General features: G+C 61.4%; 1 protein-coding gene across 6 annotated transcripts in view; it reads right to left on the reverse strand.

The window, feature by feature from the left end:
• SCN5A (sodium voltage-gated channel alpha subunit 5) overlaps nt 1-27,044 on the reverse strand; it is a 103,433-nt gene that overhangs the window by 66,322 nt on the left and 10,067 nt on the right. For 3 of the 6 annotated variants that reach the window (XM_055136166.1, XM_004614569.3, XM_004614564.3), the window contains exons 2-6: nt 20,814-21,128; nt 18,295-18,413; nt 11,084-11,173; nt 9,717-9,845; nt 3,358-3,449 (exon numbers count right to left, since the gene is read on the reverse strand). In XM_055136166.1, the coding sequence (XP_054992141.1) occupies nt 3,358-3,449; nt 9,717-9,845; nt 11,084-11,173; nt 18,295-18,413; nt 20,814-21,086 (703 nt within the window). In that variant the 5' untranslated portion in view covers nt 21,087-21,128. Of the gene's footprint in view, nt 1-3,357; nt 3,450-3,594; nt 3,687-9,716; nt 9,846-11,083; nt 11,174-18,294; nt 18,414-20,813; nt 21,129-27,044 lie in introns of all 6 variants that reach the window. The other 3 variants (XM_004614568.2, XM_055136165.1, XM_004614565.2) reach the window with 1 other exon arrangement.

Below are 27,044 nucleotides of genomic sequence, written 5' to 3' on the forward strand. Positions count from 1 at the left end.
CGCCCACCTCCACAGCTGTCCTGGTCCCCCTCACCCCCCGAGAGAGGGCGCCCCGTGGCTGGGACGTGCCAGAACTCCTCCTCTCTGGGGGTTCTCTTGGCTCACCAGAGGGAACGTTTGCACGAGTGTGTGCAAAGAGGCCATGATTCAAGCAGACATGAAGTGGGGCCTGTGTCTAGCTGGCTGGGCCCGGGGACACCACGCCTGCCCCTTTGAATGGCTTCTGTTTGGGTATTCGTTTTTGAGTGGGGGGGCACTGCCCAGCAGCACTCTGGAGCTCAGGGGTCACTCCTGGTGGTACTCGTAGATTGGTGGGACCACACGGTGCCGCGGGTTGAACCCAGTCTTCCCACCAGCAAGGCTGCACCCAGTCCTCGGGGGTGGGGTGGGGGGTGCTATCTCTCTAGTCAAGTCTGCTCCTTTGACAAAGGGTCCCCCAAGGAAAGAAGCCAGTCAGGAAACAGGGTGGGGATGGGGGTCTCACAAGGTAGGTCTGTGGGCAGCATCCTCCCCTGACCTTGCCCTGGTTCAGGCCTCACTGCAGGGGTGGAAGTGACCCACATGACGTCCTCTGCTTTGCCCCAGGCCTGGCGTCCCGGGCCCACCCAGCCCTCCGCACGCTGAGGCCCAGTCCCTAGTTGTTAGAAGCCCAGCTGCACCCTGCGGAAGCCCCATAGAGCGAGGGGAAGGGACACGGGGCCCACGGCAGCCCTGCGTCGAGTCTGAGCAGAGCGCGGGGCCCCAGGGGCCTTCTGTCAGCAGCAGGACCCAGGCCCCCTCCCCGCCCAAGAAACCTCCCCCCTCCCGCCCTCACCGCCCTCCAACTGCATCCATCCAAGCGGCCAGATCTCAGATGAAGCTAAATCCATCCACTGTCCAGACGGTTAATGTGTGAGGAGCGCCTGTGGCAACAGTGCCCGAGGCTGTGTGCCCCTGGCCCCGGGACGGGGCAGCGACAGGCCAACGTGGGGGCAGAGGTCACCAGAGCTGCCGCCTGCCAGGGCTCAGGGGCACGCAGCAATCTCTGTGGAAATCGTCCTGGCAGGTGTTGGCAACTGCCTGGCACAGGGGACCCGGCAGAGGACAGGCGGAGGGGGTGGGGGAGGGTGCTGGTGCCGCTCACTAGCCCTTTGAGGGCCAGGATTCCGCCTTCCTGGGGGTCCTAAGCCGACTCAGTGGGCACACTTGGGTTCTGCCCATTGCAGCGAGGGGCCAGGGCTGGAGGGAACAGGTGAGGGGGCGGGCAGTGGCCTGCAGCTAAAGGAGTAGGGTCTGGACTCAACCTCCCTTGTCAGGCTCATGTCTGCTTGGAGTGTCCAGCTCAAGGCCCAGTCAAGCATTCCCTTGATGAGGGACAGTCTCTTCTGGGGAGAACGAGTCGGGGAAAAAGAAACGGGGCCTTTCTGAAAGACGCAGGCCAGGAGAAGGGTTCTGCCAGGCTGGTCCAAGAGCCCGTGGAAGCTGACCATTCCGACTTCATTCCATGGGGAAAGCTATCCGCCACCCAGAGAGAGCCAAGGCCATTCAGATCCAGCATGGGGGACACCTCCTCCAGAAAGACGTCCAAGATGTAGACCATAGCAGTTTTTGGACCTCTACTTCCGGGCTGTTGGGCTGCCGACAGCTTGTCCACAGGGGCTGGGGCCGGCCTGGCGGGCTCCTTTCCCCGCCCAGAACAGAGAAATATATACCTTTTGCACAAGGAAAGTGACAGGCAGAAAGAAACATGGAGTTCCTTTTTTTTTTTTTTTTTTTTTTTTTTGCTTTTTGGGCACACCCAGTGATGCACAGGTGTTACTCCTGGCTCTGCACTCAGGAATTTCTCCTGGCGGTGCTCAGGGGACCACATGGCACATGGGATGCTGTAATCAAACCCGGGTCGGCTGCGTGCAAGGCAAATACCCTACCCGCTGTGCTATGGCTCCAGCCCCAAAACATGGAGTTTCTTATTTGGAGTCTGTATTATGCTTCTGGGTCCGGAGGTTGTCCTTTGACCCCAGAGGGCAGACCCCCAGGCATCTGAGCAGTGTCCCTGTGGGGCAGCTCCATGGGGGGACTGGGAGCAGACAGTCCCACTTACTACTTGCAGGAGCTGGGGCCACCTTTTTTTTTTCCGGGAGCAGCCCTGGGGCACATCCCTCTGGTGGGTTCAGATGCCGGGGGAGACAGAGAGAGAGAGAGAGAGAGAGAGAGAGAGAGAGAGAGAGAGACGTTCTGGCCCCTGGGGAATCTGTCTAGTCAGACAATCAACCTTGCCAGGGAATCTAAACTCCAAGGAGATTTAGTTTTGGGGGGGAAGGAGGGTGGCTGGGCAGTGCTCAGGGGTTACTCCCTTCTCTGTGCTCAGGGTGGTGCACCACTCTTGGTGGTGCTTAGAGAAGCACATGGTACCAGGGATCCACCCAGGGTCACCCAGCTGGACACAAGGCTAGTGTCTTCACCCTTGGACTCTCTCCAGCCCACCAGGGAGCTAAAAAAAAAAAAAAATCAGCAAAAAAATCAGCACCCACCACTTCTGGGTGTGACGGAGATGTGACCGCCTGGCTCACCCCCTTCTCCTGCCCGCCCAGGCCCCGGGCACACTGGCTATCCCAATCCCTAGAGATGCGTCTCCTCCAGCCCTGCGTGAGGCGGCCGTCCCAGACGGCTGTGGAAGGACCCTGGGCCCTGCCCTCGTGGCTCTGAAGCCACCGAGCCCTGGGAGCGGGTGTGTGCTGCCCTCCTAGAGGGGCTCCCCGGGCTCCCCAGCTTTGCCAGGGACAGTTGCCAACATCTGTCGGGGAGAATTTCTCCAGTCTACCATGCACGCTTGCTAAACCTCTACCGCACCATGCAGCGAGGGCTGTTAGACGCCAAGGCCCGCGGACGCCTGTCCACAGAGTCGCTTCCTTTCACCCGGTGGGCTGGGGCTCCGGCTGTGCCAGGATGGCACTCGGCCAGCGAAGGCATCGCCCTGGGATTTTTTTTTTTTTAAATCCCTGCTGGCCATGACTGTGATCTCCCTCAAGCCCCTCCTTCGGGTCTCCTTGTCCTCGGAGCAAACACTTCCGGCGGAAGTGAGTCACAGAGCTGCGAGCTGTGTAACTAGCAGGTGGCAACGGAACCCTTCGGTTGGGGAGAATTTGGGGCGCCTCCAGGACCGGCCAGGGGTGCACTGTGCCCCCCTGCTGTCTGCGGGGGGAGGGGAGAGCAGTGTCCAGCGTTGGCAGCCCCCACGCCCGAGCTCTGGGAAGCGCATTCTGGGGACAGGCCCGAGGGGTTGCTTCGGCCTCCCCGGCGGGGGCAGCGGCGGCGGCGGCGGTGGCGGGAGAGGCCGGAGCGTGTCCCTGCAGCCTTGGCGTTTAACCTGGTTTTCACCTGAAATGACTGATATTGTTTTCAGGGCCCGGAGGACTCGGAAGGTGCGTAAGGCTGAGACATTGCCCAGGTCCACAAACTCAGTGGTGTATCTGTAACAAGGGAAATGCACACACGACACAGTGACGACACGCCGAGGAGGGGACACAACGGTCAGAGGGGGGTGGGGGTGGGGGGGACACACAGAGAGAGAGTCACTTGTAGCTGAGATCAGCCGGGCCCTCCTGGGCATCTTACCTGGGATAACTGAAATAGTTTTTAGAGCTCTCAGGACTCTGAAAGTTCGAAGAGCCGACAAATTGCCTAGCTTTATATTTTCTGATACATACCTGCAGAATCAAACCACAGTTACCGCAGATTACAAAGCAGCACCTGCGCCCGCCCCCCGCACCACACCGCTCCCGCGCCGCCGCCTCCCGCAGGCTGGACGGGCCGGCCCAGGGCCTTCTCCCTGCTTCTTCCTTCTGATCTCAACCCTCCGGATGCGGGACCTCAGCCTGGGGGCGGTATGGACGCTCAGGCCCCGGCAAATCCAGACCACTAGGGGAAGGTGATGAGACACCCGGTGGGGGTGGGTGTCTGAGGGGAGGAGACGGGGCGAGGTGAGGAGCACTCAGGTCGGGGTACTCCCTGGGCCAGGTGCCACGGGGAGGGGGCTCTGTGCCTCATTTTTGCTCCACGCCTCCCCAGGTCCAGGCTGAGCCACCCAGGCCCCGAGGACAGCCCAGGTGTTCCTGCCATCCACAAATGACACGGCAGGAGTCCCTCAGCTCTTAAGGTGAAGGTGCCAGTCGTGCCCAAGAGATGCTGCTTTGGGGAGAGAGGGAGCCCAAGAACACAGCACACACGGCCGGCCGTCACCACTCCCAGCGGCCGACAGTGCGACGCAGGGCAATGCTAGCCCCTACCCAAGGCCTCCTGAGACGTGACCCCGAGAATGGCCTGTGTCCCCGCAGAAGGAGTAAGGACTTGGCAGTGGTCAACCACCTCCTCCGGTGCAACCTACGTGGGTCTGACTGGCCCTCAGTGGTTTGAGTGGCCCTGGGGGGTCCCACCTAGAATGTGGACAGTGTCACAGGCTTGAGAGGAAGGAGCGGGGACCGGCTGAACAGAGCGTAAGGACGGGCCATGTGAGGCCATGTCTGGGAGGTGGAGGGGGGCCGGGGGGTGCTGTGTGACCAGCACCAGTGGACAGTGGTAAGTTGACTCGTGATGTTTCACCCAAGGCCTTGTCCCCGGGCGCCTGACGTTTATCCGAGCCCCTGACGCCTCCCGAAGGAGACGGGGAACTCAGATGGGCTGCCCAGTGACATCAGCTTGATGAGACTGGGTGGATGGTGTGGGTGGACAGGGCAGCCGGACTCATGCACCCTGGGCCTCCAGGGCCCTCCCCGCTCGGCAGCGGGTGCTGGGTGCAGAGGCCACGACCAGGAGAGAGCTCAGGGCAGGCGGTGGGCTGGGGCAGCACGGCTGAACACGAGTGCGGCTGGAGGCTGCACGTCGGCATTGTGAGGACACGCGTGGGAGAATGAATCTCGGTGGGGTGGGGGGGAAGCCTGGAATGTAGGGGCGTGGGGCTGGCATGTCTGGAACCGTGTTGGGGACCCGGGGGCTGCCACAGTGCAGAGCTGGAGCCTGGATGCCTCTTCACTGGGGCATGGAGGGTGGCAAAGCCGGGAGGGTGGAGGGGGGGTGGGGGCGGGGGTGGGTAGCTCCTGTGTCTGGCAAAGAGCCAGCCTCAGCGGTGACCCCCAGGCTGGCCCTACCCACCTCCTTACCCGTTTGCTGGGGACAGACAAGTACGGATAAGCAGTGGGCGGCCGTAGGGCACCACTGGCCCGGCATGGCAGATCTCCGGGCCCGGGGTGAGAGTCCTCCCCCTCACGCCATGGGGAGCCCTTTCGGAGACCGAGGGAGGACAGACCCCCCCCCCCACTCCCTTCTCCCCAGAGGAAGGAAGGGCTGCCAGGCAGAGGGGACCGCCAGCGCCACTCGCTGTGCCTTGCCTGCCACCCTCTCCTCACTGCCCTCCCTCCCTTCCCTGCAGGTTTGGTTTCCATAACAACCCCAGAAGGTGGGAGGCTGCGCTAAGTAGCAGGTAATGCCCAGCTGGGAGGGGGCCGGAGGAAGCGCTGGTTGGAGGGGCGGCCTGGCAGGTTTCCGGCATCCCTCCCCTGATCGCCCGGCAACCCCCACGTGGGCCGGGGTGCAGGGCCAGGGGGCAGCAGAGAGGCTGCTGGAAGACAGCACACTTGGGGGTGGCCCCCCGCGGCTGCCCACCGGGAGACTTGGCTCTAGTCCCCTCCTTTAACGGGGGTCAGTGGTCAGAGCTCTGAGTCTCCCCGCCTAGAGAATGAAGGACAGGGCCCGGGCGTTTCAGGAGATGGGACTTTTCTGCCCCTGGAGACTCTGGGACGATCCCAGGAGCTCCTTGAGTTACCAAACCTCCCTGGCGACAGCAGAACGCTCTGGGCTGCATTAACCCTGGCACTCGTGCACAGTTTTCATTAGGCGGAGTCACTGTCAGTCACAGCTGCCGGCCAATCTGGCCCCGGCACCCACGGGCCCTCTCGAGGGGCCCCGGAGTTACTAGGCGAATGGGGTGTGTCACTTCTGAGAAGCTCAGGAGGGGAAATGGTCTGGTGGCCTGTCAACCCCGTTTCTGCCTGTTTTGTCCCCCCCCCCCCAGGTGTGGCACAGAGGGGAGCCCCAGCTGGTGTGTCGGGGGATCCCATGGGAGTAGGGATGAGGTGGGGGGTCTCACGCAGATCTGCCAGGATCTGAGGACACAGCACGGCCCCCAGAGCACTGGGCTGTTTCTTGAAGACACACAAGCTATCGGGGCCAGGCCTTAGCCTGGGAGCATGGACAGCTGAACAGAGGCCATGACACGGCCCTGCTCTGACCTCTGGACGGGAAAGTGGGTCGGTCCCGGGCAGACACACACGCAAAGCCCCTCCCACGGCTGCAGGGGCCCTCGGGACCCAGGGATCATTGCCGCCTTGAGAAGGGCACCTGGCCGCCTGGGCCCTGTGACCCCATGTCCAGGTGAGTGTGATCGCTTGGCCCTCATGGGGAGTGGCCCTTTCTCCCCAGCCTCAGACCTGCCTCCCTCCCAGGGCTGTCCGCTGAGAGCCTCAAGCTCCTCAGGGGTGATTGGGTGAGACATTCCTGCCTCTCTCCTCACCGACTCCACCAATCTGAGCGGAACTCCACCCCGGCCATCTGCAACTCTGCCTTCCTGGCTCTGACCAGCGCAGGGGCCTGGATTCCACCCCTCCGGTCAGACCGGGGGTCTCACTCCTTTCGCCCCCCTCTCTCCTCCTGGTATGGACTCCCCTCTCCACCAAGGGTTCCTATAAGCCCACCATGCACTTCTCCTTATCCAACATCCTCCTTGATCCCGTTTTCCAGGTAGCCATGACCTTGTTTGTTTTTTTTTGTAATTAAAAAAAAAGGGGGGGAACCACATCCAGAACTGCTCAGGGCAATACTCCTGGTTCTGCACTCAGGGATCAGTCACTCCTGGCGGGGCTCAAGGGACCATATAGGGTGCCAGGGATAGAACCCAGGCCAACAGCATGCAAGGCAGCTCTACCTGCTATGCTATTGCTCCAATCCCTCAACTTTTAAATAAAAAAAAAAATTTGGGGGGTGGTAGGTGACTTTACCATGGTGCTTGGAGAGATGGGGGCTAGTGCCAGCAATACTCAGCCCGGTGACGTCAGGGGCTACAGGAGCCAGTGAGGAGGTACCCAGGGGTCACTGGGGTGATACCCAGCTGTGCTGGGAGGACACATGTGGCGACAGGGATGGAGCTTGGGGTCTCGCGCATGCAAGGCATGAGTTCCAGCCCTCTGAGCTCGCTCCCCAGCCTCTCTGTTGCGCCTTACTGCTGACCTCGCATAGCCAATGTCCATCCTCGCACAAGCTCCTCTCTCTCTCCTGCGCCCTGAGGAGGTCCCTGACCCCGCACCCCTGCACTGGCCCCTCCCGTCCAGGTGATCCCTGAGCTCTACACAGGCCACTCTGACTCTAGAAGTGGGTCCATGTGTGGTGCTCACTCTCTGGCTCCCTCGTGGTCTCTCCCACATTGAATTAGCATCTTCGGTGGCTTTGAGGACACCCCCACCCCCGCTCTCTCCCAGCTCCCCTCCAGTGCTCTGGCCTCCTCTCCCTGACCGAGTGGGCCCCCCCACCCCCCTGGCGCCATCCTTTCCCTGGCCACTCTCATTCCTGCATGATCTCATCCGGTCTTCGGGCTTAAATGCCATCTGCATCCTGGCAGCTTCTAAATTTACATCCCCACCTCGGACCTCGTTCCTGAGCTCCAGACGGGAATATCTGGTTGCGCGCTCGGTCTCGCATCCTGGGGTGCTGGCACATGAAGCCCATTCCACGCGGCACCTCTGATGTGCGTCTCCCCGGCCTCCCTCTCCACAGAGGGTGACCCCGCTCACCTCGCAGCTCCAGCTCCTCAGACCTCGGGCCTCGTGGTCACCAGCCCTGCCCAGTCTACCCAGGAGCGACCAGGTCACCTTCTCCCTGGGCACCCCTATCCCGCTACGTCCACCCCTCCTCTCCCGGGATCTCCCGAGCTGACCTCCTCGATGCTGTCTGCCTCCTTAGCCTCCTGTCTGTCCGGAGCCGGGCTGGTCTTCAGAGAAGCTAAGTCAGAGCCCGTGGCTCCCGGCCTGGGCCCCCTCTGGCTCCTTTCTGTCCCCCAGAGCTCTGCTTGCTCACCCCCTGCTCCTCTTTCTCTCATGCCCTCAGCTCTGCCCAGGCCTGTATCTCCTCTGGTTGGGAAGGGGGACGGTGGGAGAGGGGTCAGGGTGGTTGCCCCTTAAGCCTCAGTTTCCATCACCTATAAATTGCTGGGCCTGAGTCCACTCGATGTCTCCCCCTCCCCAGCTGGAAGCCTGGTGGCCACTCCCTGCACTGCTCGGCTACCAGTGCTGGGCCTGACAGTTAAGCTCAGCCAAAGCCACCGGGAAATGCTGGGTGGGGGGGCCACTGTGGCCCTCGGAGCGCCAAGGGGACCACGTGGCACCAGGGTCTGTGCCACCTGCACTGCTCTCTGAGTCATCTCCCTGGCCACTGTTTTGTTTCTATTGGGAGCCACCCGCAGGGGGACTCAGGGGTCACTCCTGGGCCCTGGAGGTGACGAGAGCCAGCAGGGCCACGCCTGGGGTTCCCCTGGGCTCTCCCGCAGCTCCCGGGAGCCGTGTGGTTCCAGGGACCCCACACAGGGGCTCACACCTGGGAGAGCACAGTGCTCCACCCTGTGGACTCTCCCCCGGCCCCTCGATGAAGTTTCCGACCACCAGGTCCACCCTCTCCTGAAAGCACCCCTCTTCCTGCTCTCTCCCAGGGGACAGACTGAGGCTCTGCCCAGATTCAGGAAACCTGAAAATCCTGGACAGCAGGCGCTAGGCTGGACTCTGACTCCCCCCAGCCCAGCACTGTCCTTCCAGCTTTGGGGAGTAGGGGGACAGGCCCTGCCATGCTGGCCCCTGCTCCTGGCCTACAAGCGATGCCAAGCCCTCCATGCCCACCAGGCTTTCGGGAACATGCCCTGGTGATGCGTCGTCACCCAAGAACAGAGCGTCCACTGCCTGAGACCTGCCCTTGCCGCGCGCCCCCCCCCCCCCCCCGCAACATGCCTCTGCCTGCTCAGCAGGGGCCGAGAACAGGCTCGACCATGCAGAAGAACCACCTGCTCATCTGTGAAATGGGGATAGAAACCCCCAGGGCCCCATCCAGCCTGGGGCGTGTCAGTGAGCAGGTGCCTTTGTGTAAAGCGTGAGACAGGAAGTGTCTGGGTGGGAACCGCCAGGGCTGGCTAAGCTCCAAGGGAAGCTGTGGCACTTGCAGGTTCACGCTGAATGGCTTTGGAATCCCGGTAACTGTTCCCAGTGACCCAGAGAGTCCAGGCCCAAGTACTGGGTGCGCAAGGCAGGGGGGATTAAACCAATCACCTGTTTAGGGGGGTGAGTGGGTTTCGGCAGTGCTCAGGGCTTACTCTTGGCTCAGTGCTCAAGGATCACTGGCAGTGCTCAGGAGGGCCGTATGTGGTGCCTGAGATGAAACCCCGGGTGGGTTGTGTGCCGGGCCAGTGCCCCCGCCCACAGCGCTATCTCTGTCTCTCCAGCCACCGAAGCACAACCCCAACGAGGTTTCTGGAGCCCGGGGCCGAAGCAGAGCCCCAGACGATGGAGCAGCCCGGCCCAGCACGCCCGCCAGAGCCCCCCGTCCCATCAGTTACGGGAGGCTGTACTCCGCAGAGCCCGTGAGAGAGAAGTGCTCAGGGTTCGTACGTGGTGGCACTGTCACGGCCGGGCAGCGCCGGCGATACTTACGCCATGACAATGACGCTGAAGTCCAGCCAGTTCCACGGGTCCCGCAGGAAGGTGAACGCATGCAGGCAGAAACCGCGAGCGAGGATCTTGACCAGCGACTCGAAGGTGTAAATGGCAGTGAAAGTGTACCTGGGGAGGCAGAGGGGCCGGTGGGGGAAGGCTCCTCGGGGAGGCGGGCCTTCCTCCCTCAAGGGCTCCCAGTGCCGGGGTCGGGACTGGGCTCTGTCCCCAGGTATTATTCTGCAGTGTTTTGCTTAGGGGCCATCCCCCACGATATTTCGTTCGGGGGTCACTTCTGGTGGGGCTCAGGGCAACCGCATCTGGGGGCTGGGATAAAACTCGCCATGTTGCAAAGTGAGTTTTGCAACTCACTGACTCTCTCTGGCTCGCCAACTCCCCACTGCCCAGGGGAATTCCCCACTGCCCCCCTGCCCCCGCCCTGCAGGCAGACCCTTCCTCTGGCTCCCCAGTCCAGGCACCGGGCGGCCCTGCAGAAGGGAAGGACGCTCAAGAGTCACGACACTTCACCCTGCAGTGACTGACGAGGGGAGCGGGCAGGCGGGTCCGGCTGTCCTTAGAGAGGTGAGTGTTCGAGCCCAGGATCCTGGCTGGGGGTGGCTCTCGGTGCCCAGATGCTGCCCCAGGGCGGCTACGGGAGAAGTCACCCTGTGCTGCGTCCCCAGGGTCAGCAGCTGGGGACGCAGGCCCTGGCTGTGAAAGCACTCCCAGCGCCCTGTGTGAACACGGACAGCCGCCCAGCAAGCCGCCCTGGTAGCAGCCACTGTGCCAGCGGCCCATCTCGGTCCTCTGAAAGCAGGAGCCGCACGCAGCTGGGCACCTCTCGGGAGGGTGGCTCAGGAGCCACGACGGAGCGAGGGCTGAGCAGCAGGGCCTGACGCCCACCCACGGGCTGCAGGAGGCAGGTGGGGAGGTGGGGAGAGCAGAGAGGAACTAAAGAAGGGACGGCCCTGCCCTGTCCCTGCAGGCCCACCTCGGGGAGGGCCGAGGGACCCCAAGCTGCGGATCTCAACAGCAGCTGAGATGCACGCGGTGTCAGTAAGCGATCACACCACTGTCCCTTCAGAGCCTTCTCCGATGCCCGCCACCCTCCCGAGGGGTGGGCGGAGAGCACCCCCACTCTGGGAGCTCCCTCTCCCCTGAAAGGTACATCTCGAGCAACCAGCTGGCAGGGCTCACAGTGGGGGCAGGGGCTGGGTCAAAGGTCAAAGACTAAGGCTGGCTCCTGACCAGGCCTGGAAATGGTCCCTCTCTTGGGGCTCCGGGGCTTGGGGTGGGGGGCGTGGGGCGTGAGTGTGGAAGGGAGGCGGCAGGCGGCAGGGCTCTCTGTGAGGCCGGCAGGGACTCACTCGACGTATTTGGTCCAGGGCGGCGGGTCGTGCTGGGCCATGAACACACAGTTGGTCAGGATGGTGCACATGATGAGCATGCTGAAGAGCGTGGCCGCGTCAAGGAGAACAAGCACAGGGGCCGGCCAGGCCCGCACCTGCCCCTCCAGGCCCCGCACCCTGACAGGGGCCGGACGTGGACGCTGCAGGGCCAATCCCGGAGGCGAAGCCACAGCTGGCGCCCCGGCCCCCCTGTGGGGAGACGTGGGCTCATCGCGGCTCCTCGGGCCACAGCCCGTGTCATGGGCAGGCCGGGCCAGGGCGCTGGGGCAGGCCTCTGCGTGCCTCCAGCGGACCCATGGCCCAGGGCGAGCCTCGAGCAGTGTCCAGACCTTGTGAGGACAGTGCTGGGGTGAGGGCGCTTCACTCTGCCCTCCGCTCTAACGACCCTCCTCCCCTGCCCTCAAAGCCCCCAGTGCAGCACCCCCAGCAGGCGGCAGGAGGGCCACCCCCGACTGGGAATTCTGCCCAGCGGAATATCCCCGCAGTGGAGCAGCACCCCCAGCAGGACAGCCTCTCAGTGACTGCCCTGGCTCCTTGATTTCTGCAGCCTCAGCAGCCTCTGCACCCCAGGACACTGGGCCCCCGGCCCCCTGACTCCCCGGAGAACCACGGTTTGTGTCCACACAGCCGCATCACTCAGAAGGGGGGCTAAGTCCCACTGGCTGCAGCTCCAACGGGCTCCCAACGGCCTCTCCACCTTGGCAAGACCTCCTGGGAAAATGCCCAAGCAGGGACACCCCACTGCCCTCACAGAGGCCCTCCCAGCCTCGACGGGAGGCTGAGAGTCAGTCCCAGGGGGGACCCTAGCTCCTGCTGCCGCCCGCTCCGGCCCCGCGCATGTAGCTGCCGGTCAGCGGATGGCCCTTTCCTCCCTGCCGCACCGCTGCCCTCTCCACGGTTGGACCCAGCAACACGCGCACTAGAGACAGGCCTGACTGGGGGGCCAAGTCCTGGGGGGAGGGGGAGGCCTCTTGAGGACTCTCCCGTGAGACGTTCTCCCCACCCCCAGCTCCCCTGGGGAAAGTCAGGCATCAGACGGTGCAATGCGAAGTCAGCACCTGGTTCAGGGCAGATCCTCCAGCTTCTCTGGGCACGGGGGGATCAGGCTTCGGGACTACTTTTCTACCCAGCGAGAGGCCAGCACCTGGCATGGCATCTGCCCATCTCTGCCTGTTTGAGCGCTTCCAGGAGCAGACCTGTTTGTCCCATCAGTGCCCCAGGGCAGGATCTGGGAGCATCTCACCCTGGCTGCATACACACCTGGCTCCATGCCAACCTTCCCCGCCCTCCCCCCCCAGTGAACTCATTCTCACCACCCCATATGATGTTATGAGGACTCCCCCGTGACTCCAGAAGTACAAGAGAGATGATGCCCACAGCCAGTACTGGTGGAGCTCCTAACAGGTACCAGGCAGTGCTTTTCCTGTATTCATGAACCAGCTCTCCTACCAGTCCCAGGAGCGGGGGAGTTTCCATTTAACAGCTGTGGAGACCGAGGCACAAAGAGCGTAAGCAGAGGGATAGTGTTGGTAGAATAATGGCTCCCCAAAGACTAGACACATCCTAGCCCCCGGAAACCATGCATGCTAATTTGTATGGCCAGGATGGGTACTCGATCATTGTACGCCTGAAATGTAAACATGAAAGTTAGCAAGCCTGTAACTATCCCATAGTGATTCATTAAAAAATAGATTTAAAAAAAAATTGTATGGCCCGATGTGGTTCAGTGATGGATCCTGAGATGGGGAATAGCTGGGAGCACCCCACATCATCATAAGGTCCTCAGAAGTAGAAAAGAGAAGCAGGAGAATGCAGATGAGAAACACTCCAGCAGCTAAGGCTGGCCTAAAGGGTGGAAGGGGGCCATGAGCCAGGAATTCACACACTTCTACACGCAACAGAAGTCTAGAATACAGCTTCTCCCCCGCCCCGTATCTCCAGAAAGTAATGCAGCTCTGCCGAGCGCCTGGCTTCAGCCCAGAATGTTCTGGCTTTCCAAGCTCCAGAACTATATGATGATATAACGGACATGGTGTGAAGTTGCGATCATTCGTGACAACAGTCAGAGAGAACGGCGGGGGGGAGGGGGGGAGCAGGTCAGTGCAGGCTAGCCCTGAGCGCTGCCCGCCTGGATGCAGGCCTCTGCTCTGAGTCCTGCTGCTAAGAAGGTCTGCACAGCCACCCCATGGCCACTGGGGCTCCCCACCAATATGGCATCACCTGCCAAGGGAGGATGTATTACGGCTTCTGCCACCCACAGGGCGGTGTGAGAACCAGCGAGGGAGCAGTTCACACCTTCAGAGGTTGCGGATGGCCACCAGAAGGACTGTTAACCATTGAGCACGCCTATCTGGCCCTCTGCGGTCCATCGGGTGCTTCCGGGGTTGGACACTCAAGAAACCAAACCACGTCAGGCTGCATTTCCTGGGGAGGCCTTCAGACAGGCCCTGAGGAGGCTCCCTCCAAAGGCTGCACAGAGTGAAGTGGGCAGGGAGTTGAGACCGAGAGACCTGCTCTGTGGACACAGCATCCTCGCAGCTGGGCAGAGGCACCACAGCCGCGGTGGACTGGCCACCTCCGACCCAAGGCCCGGGCCGGGCTAGATACGGACAGGTGAGCTGAACCCATGGTGAGGACAGGGACAAGGTCGAGGGCACTGCCCTCCAGACTCCTGCCCGCAAGGGTTGCTGGGAAATGGCAGGACTGGCTGGGCTGGGTTTTGTTGTTTCCAGACAGAGAAACAACTCTGGGTCTCTTCATGTCACCTGGCCCCGAGGTTGATCTTTTACCACCGCCAGTCATTCCCGTGTGTATGTGAGAGCATAAGAGCACGCACGTGAGGATGTACAAGTGTGTATATGAGTGAATGCATGTGTACATGTATGTGCGTGTATGTGAATGTGCTGGTGTGCATGTCTGAGTGTGTGCATGTATGTATAAGTGCAGGCGTGAGGGTATGTGTACGTGAGTGTGCAAGTGTACATGTGAGTGCTTATATGTGCATAAAGTGTGAACATATGTGGAAGTGTGTATACGTGAGACTGCAAGTGTGTATATGTGTGCTCACGTATGTGCACGTGAGAATGTGCATGTGGCTGTGTGTGAGGTAGTGTGTGCATGGGTGCGTGTGTGCGCGTGAGTGTGTGCGCACACATACTCTCTTTGGCTTCAGCTCAGCCTTCAGTCTGAGGCTGCCCCCGAGCGTGCTCAGGTCCCCCGCTGAGCCCAGCCGGCCGCCAACCCCAGAGGGATGAGTCAAGCACGCTCTGGCCAGCGCACACCTGTTCGCAGGGCCGGCTGCAGGCTGACGACTGAGCTGGCCCTTCGTGTGGGCAGCAGCAGAGGCCAGCTCTCCAGGCCGCAGCTCCGCTGAACATCCCCAATCCTGTGGTGCCATTATCCCGGAACACCCACTCACAGCCTCCTGATTAAGACGGCAAGCGGGGGCTGCCTGCGTGGCGGGGAGGGAAAGCCTGTCGCCCCAGCCTGAGGACGGGAAAACTGTCCCCGAGCAGCAGCTTGGCTATGCCCTGGGGTTTGTGCTAGTACACGAGAGCAAGTACGCGCACACAGACGGTCTGACTGCCCATTTGAATCCGTTCGAGAACCCGGGAGGACTCTGTGAACAGGTTCCATGCACTCGGGAAGGCAGAATGCTTTCCCTCTGTCTGCGAATCTGAAGTTCAGCTGGTTTCTTTGATTTAGTCCTGCCAGGAACCTTTTCTGAAAACTTTAACAAAAATACAGAGGAAAAATATTTCTACACGTCCATATTTACTTTCTTCTAGGCAATTTCCCAGGACCACACTGCAAGTGCGGGGCACTGAGCCATGAGCAGAAAGACCAGAGGTCCTTACAAGGTCCCCACATGTCCCCTTTACAAATTGCATTTTACTTGGGAGCAAGGGTTGCATGCCTAGCCCCCTCTAACCTAGCCTATGCCCCTCCTTGCCCTTCCAAGGGGCCTCGTAGGGGTTCAGATGTTTGAAGAATATAAAAATATAAGCCAACAATGGCTCCTGGGCTTGGGTTTTGCAAGATGAAAAAGTTCTAGAGATATTTACATGACAGTGGAAATGTAAGCTAACGGCACTCCCACCAGCAATCAAGATAATCAACCTTGCTCATATGTAATTTTGTTTACCGCGTTAAAGAAAAGCTAAGCTGAGTAAAAGTCGAAAATTCAAAATATGAAATCTGTGCGTGAGGTATGAAGAGTACTGGCTACCTGGGAAAAGGCTTTCTTTTGGGCGGGGGGGGGGGACGCTGATGGAATGTTCTGAAATTAGGGAAGGTGGTGATAGGACCTTCTGAATATACCAAAGAGAAAAAAAAAACACTCCCAAGAGATGTGTACTCGAAAATGCTGACTGGTACAGCATGCACATTCTGCATCCATCAAGTCAGAAAGAGACGCACAGAGAACTCACAGAGCCCTAAGGCTCCAACTGGTCATGTGAGCCCGGAAAGGACCAGAAATCTGCTCTCAAAGTCGGACACTGGAAACAGCAGCCTGAGGGCAGCGGGGGAGGGGTGCACGGGCACCCAGGGTGAGGCTCTGCTGACTCGATACTTTGGGGGGAGCAGGGAGTCAGCCTGTAAGAACCCACAGGTGCCACGACAAGCGTCCGAGCCCCGTGCTGTGAATGGCAGGGCTCCAGGGCACACAGCCCCCACTGGACAGCGAGTGCCGGTCAGGTCAGCAGGGTCAACAGCGGCTCCCCAGGCAGCGACTGTGGAAGCTGAATGATGCAGAGACATGTTTCCCTCCTGGGGCACACAGTGTCCCCTCCCCACAGCCCCCAGAGTCCTCAGCATAATTTTTGCTGCAAAACTGGCATCTCAGAGCCCTTAGCATGGGCCACACTGCAGATCCAGCACCTCACAGCCCCAGAGTGGCCACTCTAGGGACTCACCAGCTGACCTGGGGTGTCCTGTGCCTTCCCTTCCTCCCCCTACTTCCCTCCCTGGCCTCATCCGCCCCATGGCCCAGTCCAGGCCCCGCCCCTCCACCCTCCTCCCCTCCAGGGTTGCTGTGTGTCCCCCGGGGCTCTGGTGGCTGCCAAACAGTGCTGGGTTGGTTAGAAACATGAAGCAGAAGCCCCAGGCGGGAGCCCGTGCATGCTTTCAGGGAGGCGACGGCCCTGGGGTGCACCCTGGGAGACGCGCTCCCAGAGAGGAAGCAGGCTGAGCCCAGCACCCGCCGGCCGGGAAGCGAGGTCCGGGAAGCCGCTGACCAGCCTCAGGGGACAGTGCCGTATCTCAGGGGCCGAGGACAGAGCCTCACTCCACTTGGGCTCAGGGGCCCTGCTGTTTTCTTCCTCTTGTTTTTGCTTTGGGGGGCCACGGTGATGCTCGGGACTTACTGCTGGGTCTGCACTCAGGAACGGCTCCTGGCAGGGCTTCAGGGGACCACATGGGATGCTGGGGATCAAGCCCGGGTTGGCTATGTGCAAGGCAAGAGCTCTGGTCTGCCATCTCTCTGTCCCCTGTTTGCAAGTATTCTTCGGTTTTGTTCTGGGGGTCACACCCAGTGGTGCTCAGGGCTTACTCCTAGCTCTGCACTCAGGGAATACTCCTGGCTCCTGGTGGGGCGTAGCAGACCTTGAACCCAGGTTGGCCACATGCAAGGCAAGTCCCTCCCTACGGTGCTATCTCTCTGGACCCCATCTCAGGGTGCCTGGTACTTACAGGAAAAAGAAAAGAGGAGCAGAAAGAACAGCTCCTAGTGAAACAGAGACCCTTTCTGCCACTTGCCAAGAGCAAGATGCAGCAGTGAGCGGCAGACTCCCCTGTCCATGGTGTCTGTCCACTCCTGAGGGCCATGGGTGGGGGTGGCTGGGGGCAGCAGGTGCTCAGTCACCTGCATGCAGACACATGGCGCATCCTCATGCAGACAGCAAACTCAGTACTGAGTTCCCTCCCTCCCCCAACTACTACCGGGCACTGGGGCTCGGGCAGGAACACCCTTCCTCCCAGCTACACAGGCAAAGGCCCTGAGCAGCTCTGAAGCCTCAGGGCCTGCCTGGAGGGGAGTGGGGAGGTCTTGGCCCTGGCCCCAGGAAAGGTCCGTCCAGAGCAGGGAAGAGAGAGGGACCTGATCCATTTCATCAAGCCAGCCCGTCATCCTCACCCCAGCAGTTGGGTCACCATCACATTCCTGAGCCATCACCAGACAGAAGCTGCAGAAACATACACCTGTCCCCCCACCTCAGGCCCATCCTTCTAGAGCCTGGCCTCCGAGCGAGCCTGAGTCAGTTGCCCCCGCCCTAGCCCCCGCCCCGCCAGCACTGTGAGGGCCCCAGGACACCTCACAGGCCCGACGGCAGTTTGATGTCCCTGCACCACTCAGAGTGACTGGAGACACACTTGGTCAACACCTCATCAGATGCGAGGTGCCTCCCTGGAAAAGACGCCACGTGAGACCCCTCTACCGGGGAGCATGTTCTCCCCTGCTCGAGGTGCAGGCAAGTGGGCGGGAAAGGCACCCCACTGGGCACAGAGGTAGGGGACTTTAGGATGCAAGATCAGAGCCGAGGGCCACTGATTGGCCATCCTTCCGCTCCCTTGAGACCCCAGGGCAGGGTTTCTTGAACGAACCCGTCACACGAACTCTTGTTAAAATGAGGCTGATTCAGCATGTTCTGGAGGTAGAATGCAAGAGTCTATTATTGGGGATGGGGGTGGGGATGGAACAATAGCACAGCAGGTAGGGCTTTTGCCTTGCAGGAGGCCGACCCAGGTTCGATTCCTCTGCCCCTCTCGGAGAGCCCAACAAGCTACCGAGAGTATCCCGCCCCCACGGCAGAGCCTGGCACGCTACCCGTGGCGTATTTGATTTGCCAAAAACAGTAACAACAAGTCTCACCATGGAGACGTTACTGGTGCCCGCTCGAGCAAATCGATAAACAACGGGAGTGACAGTGACAGTGACATTATTTGGGGGGAGGAGGAAGGAGGTGCCAGACTGAACCCTGCGAAGTCCACACAGCAGTCCTCTGAAGCATCTTCCCCACAACCTCCAGGCGATATGCCCACCACAAGTCCAAGGACCTGCCACTGGGCGGGAACCCCAAACCCGGAATCCAATCACTCAGCCATATGCCCGGTCCATCACCCCGTCCCCAGCATGGAGGGCCCACACAGCAGGGGCTGAGCACAAAGGATATGAATGCACCAGAATCTTCACGGCCGCTCTCCGGATCGGGTGGAAGGGGCTGAGCACATACAAGGCGTTGGTGGCACTGAAGCGGAAGATGGTCTTGCCTTTGTTCAGCACGATGAAGGTCTGTGGGCAGAGAGCTGCTTTAGGTCGGGGTGACAGCCCCCAGGTTCTCCTGGGGAGAGAGCTGGGGGGAGGGGCTGCTGACTCAGAGCCCTAGAGCCCTGGACCGAAGGGGAGAGGGCCTGAGAGGGGAGAAAGGGAGGCTGGACCCTGGTCGGGGGTGGGGGTGGGGGTGGGGATGGGGTTGAGTTCAGGGCAATGTTAGGCTGGGTGGGATTTCAGTGAGGCTCAAAATTCTATTCCCAACAAGGAGGGGTCCTTTCTCATCTTAGTCCAGCTGTGGGGACAGCACAGGCCAGGATCCAGTGGGTGCCCACCCTAAAGACCACCCCTTCTTCCCTGGCCAGCCCCTCCCACACTGGGGAGTGAGGGCCCCACCATGCTGAGGATCGGGGATGGTGGTGGAAGCAGGCAGGGAGAGGCCCCCATGGGGGTCCTGTCCCCTGGAGTCCCGGGCAGCAGCTACCTTGGCAGCCCATGCTTGTCCACCTTAGTGATGACCGACTGTCTTCTTGTGGTGGCATCCTGAGCCACTCCAGGGGGGACCCTGGCTCTGAGTTCCCAGGACAGTGTCCACCCAGCACCGTGGGGCCTGGGGGTGAGCTGCCTGCAAGGCCAGTGTGAGTGTTGGCCAGATGTAGCCCGTGCTGATTGCTGCCAACCCACCTGCCCCGGTGCGTGGGCATGGCTGGGGAGCCTGGCTCTGGGGCCCAGCAGGACCAGCCTCTGTTTAACCTGGGCTGCAGATCAGGGCTACAATCTCGGTGGTGGGGACTCGTGTCCCCAGGGGAAGGCAGGCAGTGTGGCCAGGGGTCAGTGAGAGAGATGGACGTTTAGAGGCCAGACTCCTGCCTGAGCCGCAGGTCATGTATTGTAGGACACAGGGACAAAAGCATGTCCGCAACCTTTCACAGGCTTAACTCAGGCTCAGGAAACTCACCAGTGCCCGAAGCCCGGCGCAGTCCTGACCCATTCCGCCTGGACTCTTCCTGCCCCAGCAAACAGCAACCCCACTATCCCTGAACCCTCGACTTCTCTCGAGCCCCAGCCCCAGGGCTTTTTATTTTATAGGGTGTTGGTGGTGTTAGTGTTGGGGGGTGCACCCAGGGTCATTCCTAGTGATACTCAACCTGCAGGTGTGGTCCAGGGGCTCAGTGCTGGGGGGATTACCAGAGCTACAGCCAATGTTGAGGGGGCCCGACCTTAGGGTCTTGCACACTCTGGGCATCTGCTCCACCTCTTTGAGTTTCCTCCCCATCATCTGGCCCTAATTCTTCTCGTGGGGGCGGGGGCCACTCTCAAAGATGTCAGGACCACGTGGTGCCGGGGGAGGAGCCCTGGCCATTGCGCCATCTCCCCAGCCCCTCCAACCCCAGTGCTAATGCCCACCTCTGACCGGCCATGACAGAGACCTGCCTACACCCCCCCACCCCCGGCCCTCCCCATCTCAGGCCAATCCCAACATCCTGAACAGGACGCCCGAGCCCAGCAAGCAGATGCAGGGAGCTAGGCCCGTCCCTATGCTTGTCTCCCCCCTGGACACAGAGCCCAGGGGCTGTCCCTCACCCCCACTCACGCAGATGCACACACATGGCCCTGGGCTCCGGGATCTGCACCTCCGAGGACACACGGCGGCCCCATGAACCATGGGCACCACACTTGCTCCCGCGCACGGTTCACCCACCTCCTGGGCCCTGGCAGCGGCAAAGCCAGCAGCCTCCCCACTCCCTGGAGGCAGACCTTCTGGGAGGGGGGCCCTCGTGAGCAGCCCGAGCACTGGGTCCTAAGTCCCAGGGAGAAATGCACGCCTGCGGCGGGAGGCAGGAGGCAGCTGAGTACCACCACCCTCCGAGACGGACCACTGGGCAGATCAGCTCCTCCCCATGTTGCCCCCACAGGCTGTCTCGGTCCCACTGCCAGCGCCCAGGTGCTGCAGACCCCCACCAGCCCAGACCACCAGGCGCGACCACATGCCCAGCAAGTTTAGGGGCAGGGGCAGGTAGGGAGTGGGGAGCGGGGGGGGGGGGGGGGCGGAGGGTATGGCTTCTCAGGGTGGGACCATGCCCGACTCCAGGGCATGCACACAGCCTGGGTACACAGCAGTCAGAGGGGTGATTCCAGTCCCCAGGAAGGGGCGCCCCCTCCCGCAGGCGAGGACTCAGGCCGACAGCTGCTCTCCCTCCCTCCTCCCCGAGCCACCTCCAGCGGCACATCCAGGCCTTTCATTCCGGAACTCCCCAAATGAAGGTGACTGGAATACAGATCGCCCATGACTCACCTCCCCCCTCCCCCCGGCACCCCAATCCGAGGGGAGCCCCATGGAGGCCCTGCCCTCTCCCGCCCGCTCGCTCGAGGGGAAGCCGGCTGGACACGCGGGTGGGTGGGTGCGGGGGCGGCCGTCACCTTTTGGGTGCTGTAGAAGGGGTCCAGGTCCTCCAGGGGCTCCCCGATGAGCTCTCGGGGCGGGTTGCCATAGAGATCCGGCAGCTTTTTGGAGGCCTGCAGGTCCAGCTGGGGCCGGGGAGCCTCCTCCTCCGGCAGCGCGTCGCGGCTCTCCTGCAGGGTGGCCGAGCCGCGGGCCTGCTTCTCCGCCATGCGCTTCTCGATGGCCGCCAGGGACTCCCGGGTGAACCTGCGGAAGCTGCTGGTGCCCCGAGGTACCAGGAGGTGCGCCATCTTCTCATCCTGCTTCCGGGGCACGGGCCGGCCTCACGCAGCCTGCAGGGGAGCAGAAAGGCAGATGCAGGCCCGTGCGGGAGGGTCGGAACAGGGGCGGGTGGTAGGGGAAGGGCACGTTTGCAAAGATGCTTGTGGACCCCGGGACCATGCCCCACCCCACTTCTCTGCCTGATAGACCGAGTGCCTGCAGGCTTTGGGGGGCGCTTGGGGGGCTCACTCCTCCTTTCCCATCCCAGTGAGGAAGGGAGGGGATGGGGGCAGGCGTGGGGGCTATCCAGCACTGTCCAGGGGCTAACACACCCCTGGCCCCAGCAGGGCAGGTTCCTTTGCCTACTTGGCAACCCTTGGAGACAGACGCCGTGACTAGCAGCCAGACACTCCGGGCTGAGTGACCCGCCGTGGGACAGGGTCTGGCCCGGCCCCTTCCAGCCTTGAGCCCAGGCAGGGCTGGTGCCTGAGAACCACCAGAGGGGGCGGACACTAAAGGCAAGGACGGAAATGGGGGGCGTGGACACCTGAAGTTCCTTCTGCTTCTTCACCAAGCGCATCCGTGCCCACCTGGGCCAGCCTGGGGCACTGCCAGCATTAGCCCTCAAGCTGGGCTGCTCTTCAAGCCGCAGCTGGCGAGCGCGCCACCTGGTTTCCCCTCAGCAGGAGGGACAAGCACCCAGATAAGACCTGGGGGTGCAGAGGTGCCAACATTTGGCAAGTCACAGGGCGCTGGTTGAAAGAGACGCAGGAAAATGGGGGGGGGGGTGGTTGGAAACCATTGGGGAGCATCTCTGGAGCTGCCGTCTAGGTGCTGGGGTCCCAGAACTGGCAGCAGAGCTTGCTGAGAGGGTCTCAGGGAACACCCCCCAGGCCCCCTGCACGCCCCTTCTCTCCCATCCAAATCTCCAGACACCAGGGCTGATTTCAATCGTCAGCAGAACTAAAAATGGGGACGCCCCCGGTGGCTGGGCTGTCCAGGCAGGATGTCCACGAGATGCCCAGCGAGGAGATCATCCAGCGGCCTCCTGCTATCCCCGACCTGCCTATGACGGGGAGGTCGAAGAATGTGCCACCAAAAAACAGGATGTGGGGCGCATGGCTCCAGGCTGAGACAGCCCCGGGAGGTGGGGACATCAGTGACCACATCAAACCGGGAATGGCCGGCACCAGCTCAAGAGGGCAGGGAACACCTGTTGGAGATGTCTGCCAGGGCCGAGTCCCTTCCGGTCAGCCACCGGCCAGCGAGGGCTGATTCTCATGCTTGTGAAGTCTGTCACCCCTGACCGCGCCCCCCCTCCCCCTGCACCGAGGCGGGAGCACTAGCCCCCTGGGTATACACAGGACGGGCGGAAGGCCCCCGTCTCGAGCACTGTGCGGCTGCTCTGTAGCAGGCACCTGGCCAAGTGACAGGTAAACACGGTGCAAACACAACACCTCCACCAGGCCCCCAAAGGGCAAGTGTCCCCGGGGGAAGCGCAGCCCGGAATGCAGAGAGGAGGCTTCGGAGGGAGGTCCCAGGACCCAGGCTTCGGGAAACACCTCCTGGCAGGGCGGTGGGGGGGTCTTTATCTCCCCCCACCCCCAAAGGGAAGTGAAAGGAACATCTCTGTTAAAAATAGCAGGTGAGGGAGTAGGCTCCTGCTTTGAAGGAGCCAGTCCCCTGGAACAAAGACACACGTCGGCAGAGCTGCTTGCCAACAGATAACGGGGATTTCCTTCCCTCCGCTGGGGGGAAACTGGGCCGTTTTAAACTTCCCTCTTTGTGATTTTATTCATTGCCTGAATGATTTATGACGGTCTATTATTACTATTATTTTATTTTTACAAAGGGATAGAGTCATTATTCTTTTGATTAAGAGGAAAATAAAAGCCCGGGCGGGATGTCAGCAGCCCTGGGCAGGCAGCTCTCCCTTTTCCTGCGGTGCTCTCCGTGGAGAGGCAACTGCGGAGTCTCCAAATCTTTGGCTCGGAATGATTTCCTAACCGTCGTGTCCGCTACTGAGACAAAGATCCCGTCTCCACCTGTGTCTGCGCTCCTGCGAGGGTTCTGGAGATACGGGGACGCCCCAGGCCCCGTAGAGACTCCAGGGATGGGGAAAGGGCATGCGTCTGTGTGCAAGGGCACGAGGACCAGGGCAAAGCGCACCCGTATGTGTGTGTCTGCGTGCACACGCGCACCTGGGTGTGTGTGTCTGCGTACACGTGCACATCTCTGTGTGGTGCACCTGTGTTTGTATGTGTGGGTGCATGTGCGTGTGCATGGGTGTGTATATGCATGTGTGCATGTGTGTGCATGTGTGTGTGTGTGTGTGTGTTCGGGTGTGGCGTGCCCGTGTGTATGCATCTCTGTGTATGTGCACAGGCGCCAGTTTGGGGGCATCTGTGTGCACAAGTGCATCCATATGTGCATGCACCCATGTGCACAGGCTCCTACCTGCATATACATTTGCTCACTTAAAGGTGTTTTTAGAAAACACTGTACTAAAATCAACCCTCTGTGTACAGATTGGTGAGCATATGCTAAGCGTCCTGGTGGACAGATTTCCACAAACTCAATACTGCTGGTAACCAGCACCCAGATGGAGAAGTACCCGGGTCCCCTGACTTGGCTGTTCATTGAGTCCCCCCTCGCTCTACAGTACGGCCTGATGGCCGGCAGCAGCCATGAGCTCTGCTAGTTTTCACTGTCCCTCGCACACCCCCTGGGTTGATGGAAAAGGAACTGGGGCTGGGGGAAGGGACAAACGACACCTCATTCTCGTGAGCTGCGGCAGCACTGCAACCTTTCCTCCAGCTCCCAGGGGGGCCAGAGATGGAGTCGCCAGCCCTGGACTGTGACTGTCCTGCCGCCGGCCCGGGAACGCAGCGGGCATTGCCGAGACCGGCAATATCTCGAAAACCCGCAGCTGCTTGGAACCCCAGGGCCTACCAGATCCGGCGCTAGAAACGTCGCATGCCGTGCAGGTCACTAAAGGAGACCCCGCGCAGGGGTCCTGCAGGCCCAGGAGGGAGTTGCCCCAGCTGGCTTCCAGTGGAGCCCTCGAACCCCGAGGCTTGCGGGTCTGGGGAAGCAGACTGCAGGTGAAGCACCCGGCTCCCCAGCGGCCGGGCGCCTCAGGTTCCAAAGTAAACCAGCCAGAAGTGCCCTTTGTCCCTGGGTGCCGCGGGCGCTCCCCTCCCGGGGAGGTGCAGGCTGGCTTCACCCTGTTCTGCTCTCAGCACCTGGCCCTGCCCTGCCCTCGGCAGCTCGGGGCCCACGCCCTGCCCAGGCCCCCCGGGATGAGCCCTGGCTGCCTGGTTTCCGGTGGTGCCAGGGGAGCGGGGGGCACAGGGCTCAGGCCCATCAGCGCCCTGAGCCCCAAATCAGACCCCCACCTTTCTCTGGGAGCACCTGCTGCTGCCTGGGGACGGGTGAGGGGAGAAGAGAAGGGGACGGGGCAGTCTCCTGCCTTCAGAGGAGCCGAATTTGCCCCCAGACCAAAATAACTCTGGTAGGTGCCTGCGCTCCGCTTCTCTCTCCTCTCACCCAGGCCAGTTCCCCCGCTGGAGCCCCCCACAGTTGCATCCAGGGCAGGCGATGGGGGCAAGGGGACTCCTTCCAGCACATCCTCCTCGGGCCAGTACCCAGTTCTGTGGGCTTCGCTGGAGCTCTAGAGACCCGCAAGTCCATCCGGTTCTGAGTTTAGCTCCTGGTACCCGAGGAATTTCTCGCTGAGTTCTGCTGGCCCGTGCAAGTTGGTGGGTGTCAACTGTGAATGCGCTTTTTCAACGTGGTTCTTCCTGACTTGGGGCCCTGGGATGCATCCCCACTGAGCCTCAGGACTCCCTACCACAGGCCGGGGGCAGGTCTCCTTGCTCTGCAGGGACCCTGTGGTCTGCCTGTCATCTTCCTCCTTTCTCCACCCCACGGGGGGGGGTCACCCCCACTCCCTGGCCCAGGCATCCCCTCACCCTTCCCTGGTACCTCAGTAGTCACCCCACAGTGCCTCTCCTCAATCACCCACCCCTACTAGGACTCCTTCTCTGAAACCCCCACCATTTCCCCTTCCTTGGGCAGTGATGCTAAGCGCCCCCTCAGCCCATCCCCCTTGTGGCTCTGATGTCTAAAGATATGCAGTGGGGTGAGGGGTGGGGTCTGAGCTCCCCAAACTGCAGGAAAGTCTCTTTCTAAGGCAGGATCACCTCCCCGGTCTCTGGCCTGGGTGGCCCACCAGTGAGGAGCTGCCACGTGGCGGGGAGAGAACTTAGACTGAACCCCTCTGCACCAACTCCTTTGTGGCCTTTCTGGAAGGTTCTCCTGAGCTTGCAGGGCACACTGCATATTCCATCAATGCTGGGTGCCACCCCGCACACAAGCCATGGACCCCAGCAGCCTGAAGCCCCTCTAAAGTGAAGGCTGGGAGAGACACTCCAGGCCCCCAGGATTGGCTACCCTAAGACTGGTGCTTCCTGGGAGACCCTTCAGGCTCCATCATGAGAACAGCACTGGGGGTTCTGGGGACCCTGGACTCCAGCCCAGGCCCTCCGGGGATTCCCTTCTGGGTCTCCCAAGGCAGGCCCACACCAGGGGCTGGCTGGCATTTTGGTTGCCTAGGAATCAAGGCTTGCCAAAAAAAAAAAAAGACACCTCAACATGCAAAGAATATCCTTCGCCATGTAAATTTATGCAAAGTGCTTTGAGGAAGCGGTTCCCAGGCTTCCAAGAAAATCTAGGTGAGTTTCCTCTCCCTGCAGGAGGTCTGGTGACCTCAGCTGGGGCACCCCCCCTGCCCTGGGCCTGAAGGCTTGGCACTGCCCTCTGCTGTCCCTTCATCCTGAAGCAGGCGGCTGAGGGGCAGGCGTGGGTACCTTCACAGGGCTCCGCCCCAAGGCGGAGGGTCAGGCAGAGAGCGACTTCACTCCTGTTGGAGCCATCAGACCTAGGTCCCATCTCTGCGGGGGAAGTCACAGGTCAGACCAGCCTGAGAGCCAGTCAAGGAGACTTCCCTTCCCTGCACCGTGCTGGAACCCAAACTGACGGGCGCCCTGGGGGATGCGGGGGTGGGGGGGGAGGAAAAGTCAGCAGTCAAGAGACCCCAGGGCAGTTGGCCAGGACACTCCCATTCAGCCTGGCTGAGCGGGCCTGGACAGAAAGTGGCCTGCATGCACCAGAGGGTCCCCCCCCCCCACGTCCTATCCCACCTCCAGGCCGGGCGGCCCAGTTCCCTGTAGGGCAGGGGGCAGGGGTGAGCTGAGGCCTGGAAGTGAGACGACCTGTTGGAAGCTGGGCCTGACTCCCTGTTACAGACTGTGTTTGGGGCACACCCACGGGCGCTTCCCTTCCTCCATCTCCCCGTCTGTCGCCTGCGGTCCCAGGGCTGCACGGAGGGAGTTTATGTTACATTGCTCTGTGTGTGTTCACCTCGCAGACATTAAAGGATGCCCAGGGCTGGGGTCGTGGTGGTCACTGCTGTGATGGCTTTCGCCCCCCAGCTCCAGCGCGGAGGCCCCCTTCTCTGAGAAGCCTTCCTGGCATCCCGCACCGGCCCTGCCTGGCTGGTGGCCCTTCCCTTCTCTGTGTCCCAGGCATGTCATACCCCAAGCCCTGCCCAGCCCTGCAGAGGGGCCTCGGTGGTCTCCTTGGTGCAAGGAGGGATCAGTGAAAAACAACTTCCTCTTCCCGGGGCCGTGACCCTGCTCGCAAGTGCCCAGGCCACCCTCTGTGGGACCCCTGCGGTCATCCTGGAAGAGGGGAGGATACAGTTCCTGCTTTCTGGAACCCAGGAGAGTGTAAGCACTGCAATACAAGGCTCATTGTCGGACGCACACTTGGGACCCTCCAGCCGACCCCCAACAAAAGCTGAGCTGACCCTACTAGCCTCCTCCTCCTCTTCCTCCTCCCTCCGGGCCTCCCTCTGTGCAAGCAGGTGCCCTGTCCATTGGGGCAGCCACCCCGCACACGTGACCAGTGATACCTGCAGTGTG

The sequence above is a fragment of the Sorex araneus genome, chromosome 4 (assembly GCF_027595985.1).
Source record: "Sorex araneus isolate mSorAra2 chromosome 4, mSorAra2.pri, whole genome shotgun sequence".
NCBI lineage: Eukaryota > Metazoa > Chordata > Mammalia > Eulipotyphla > Soricidae > Sorex > Sorex araneus.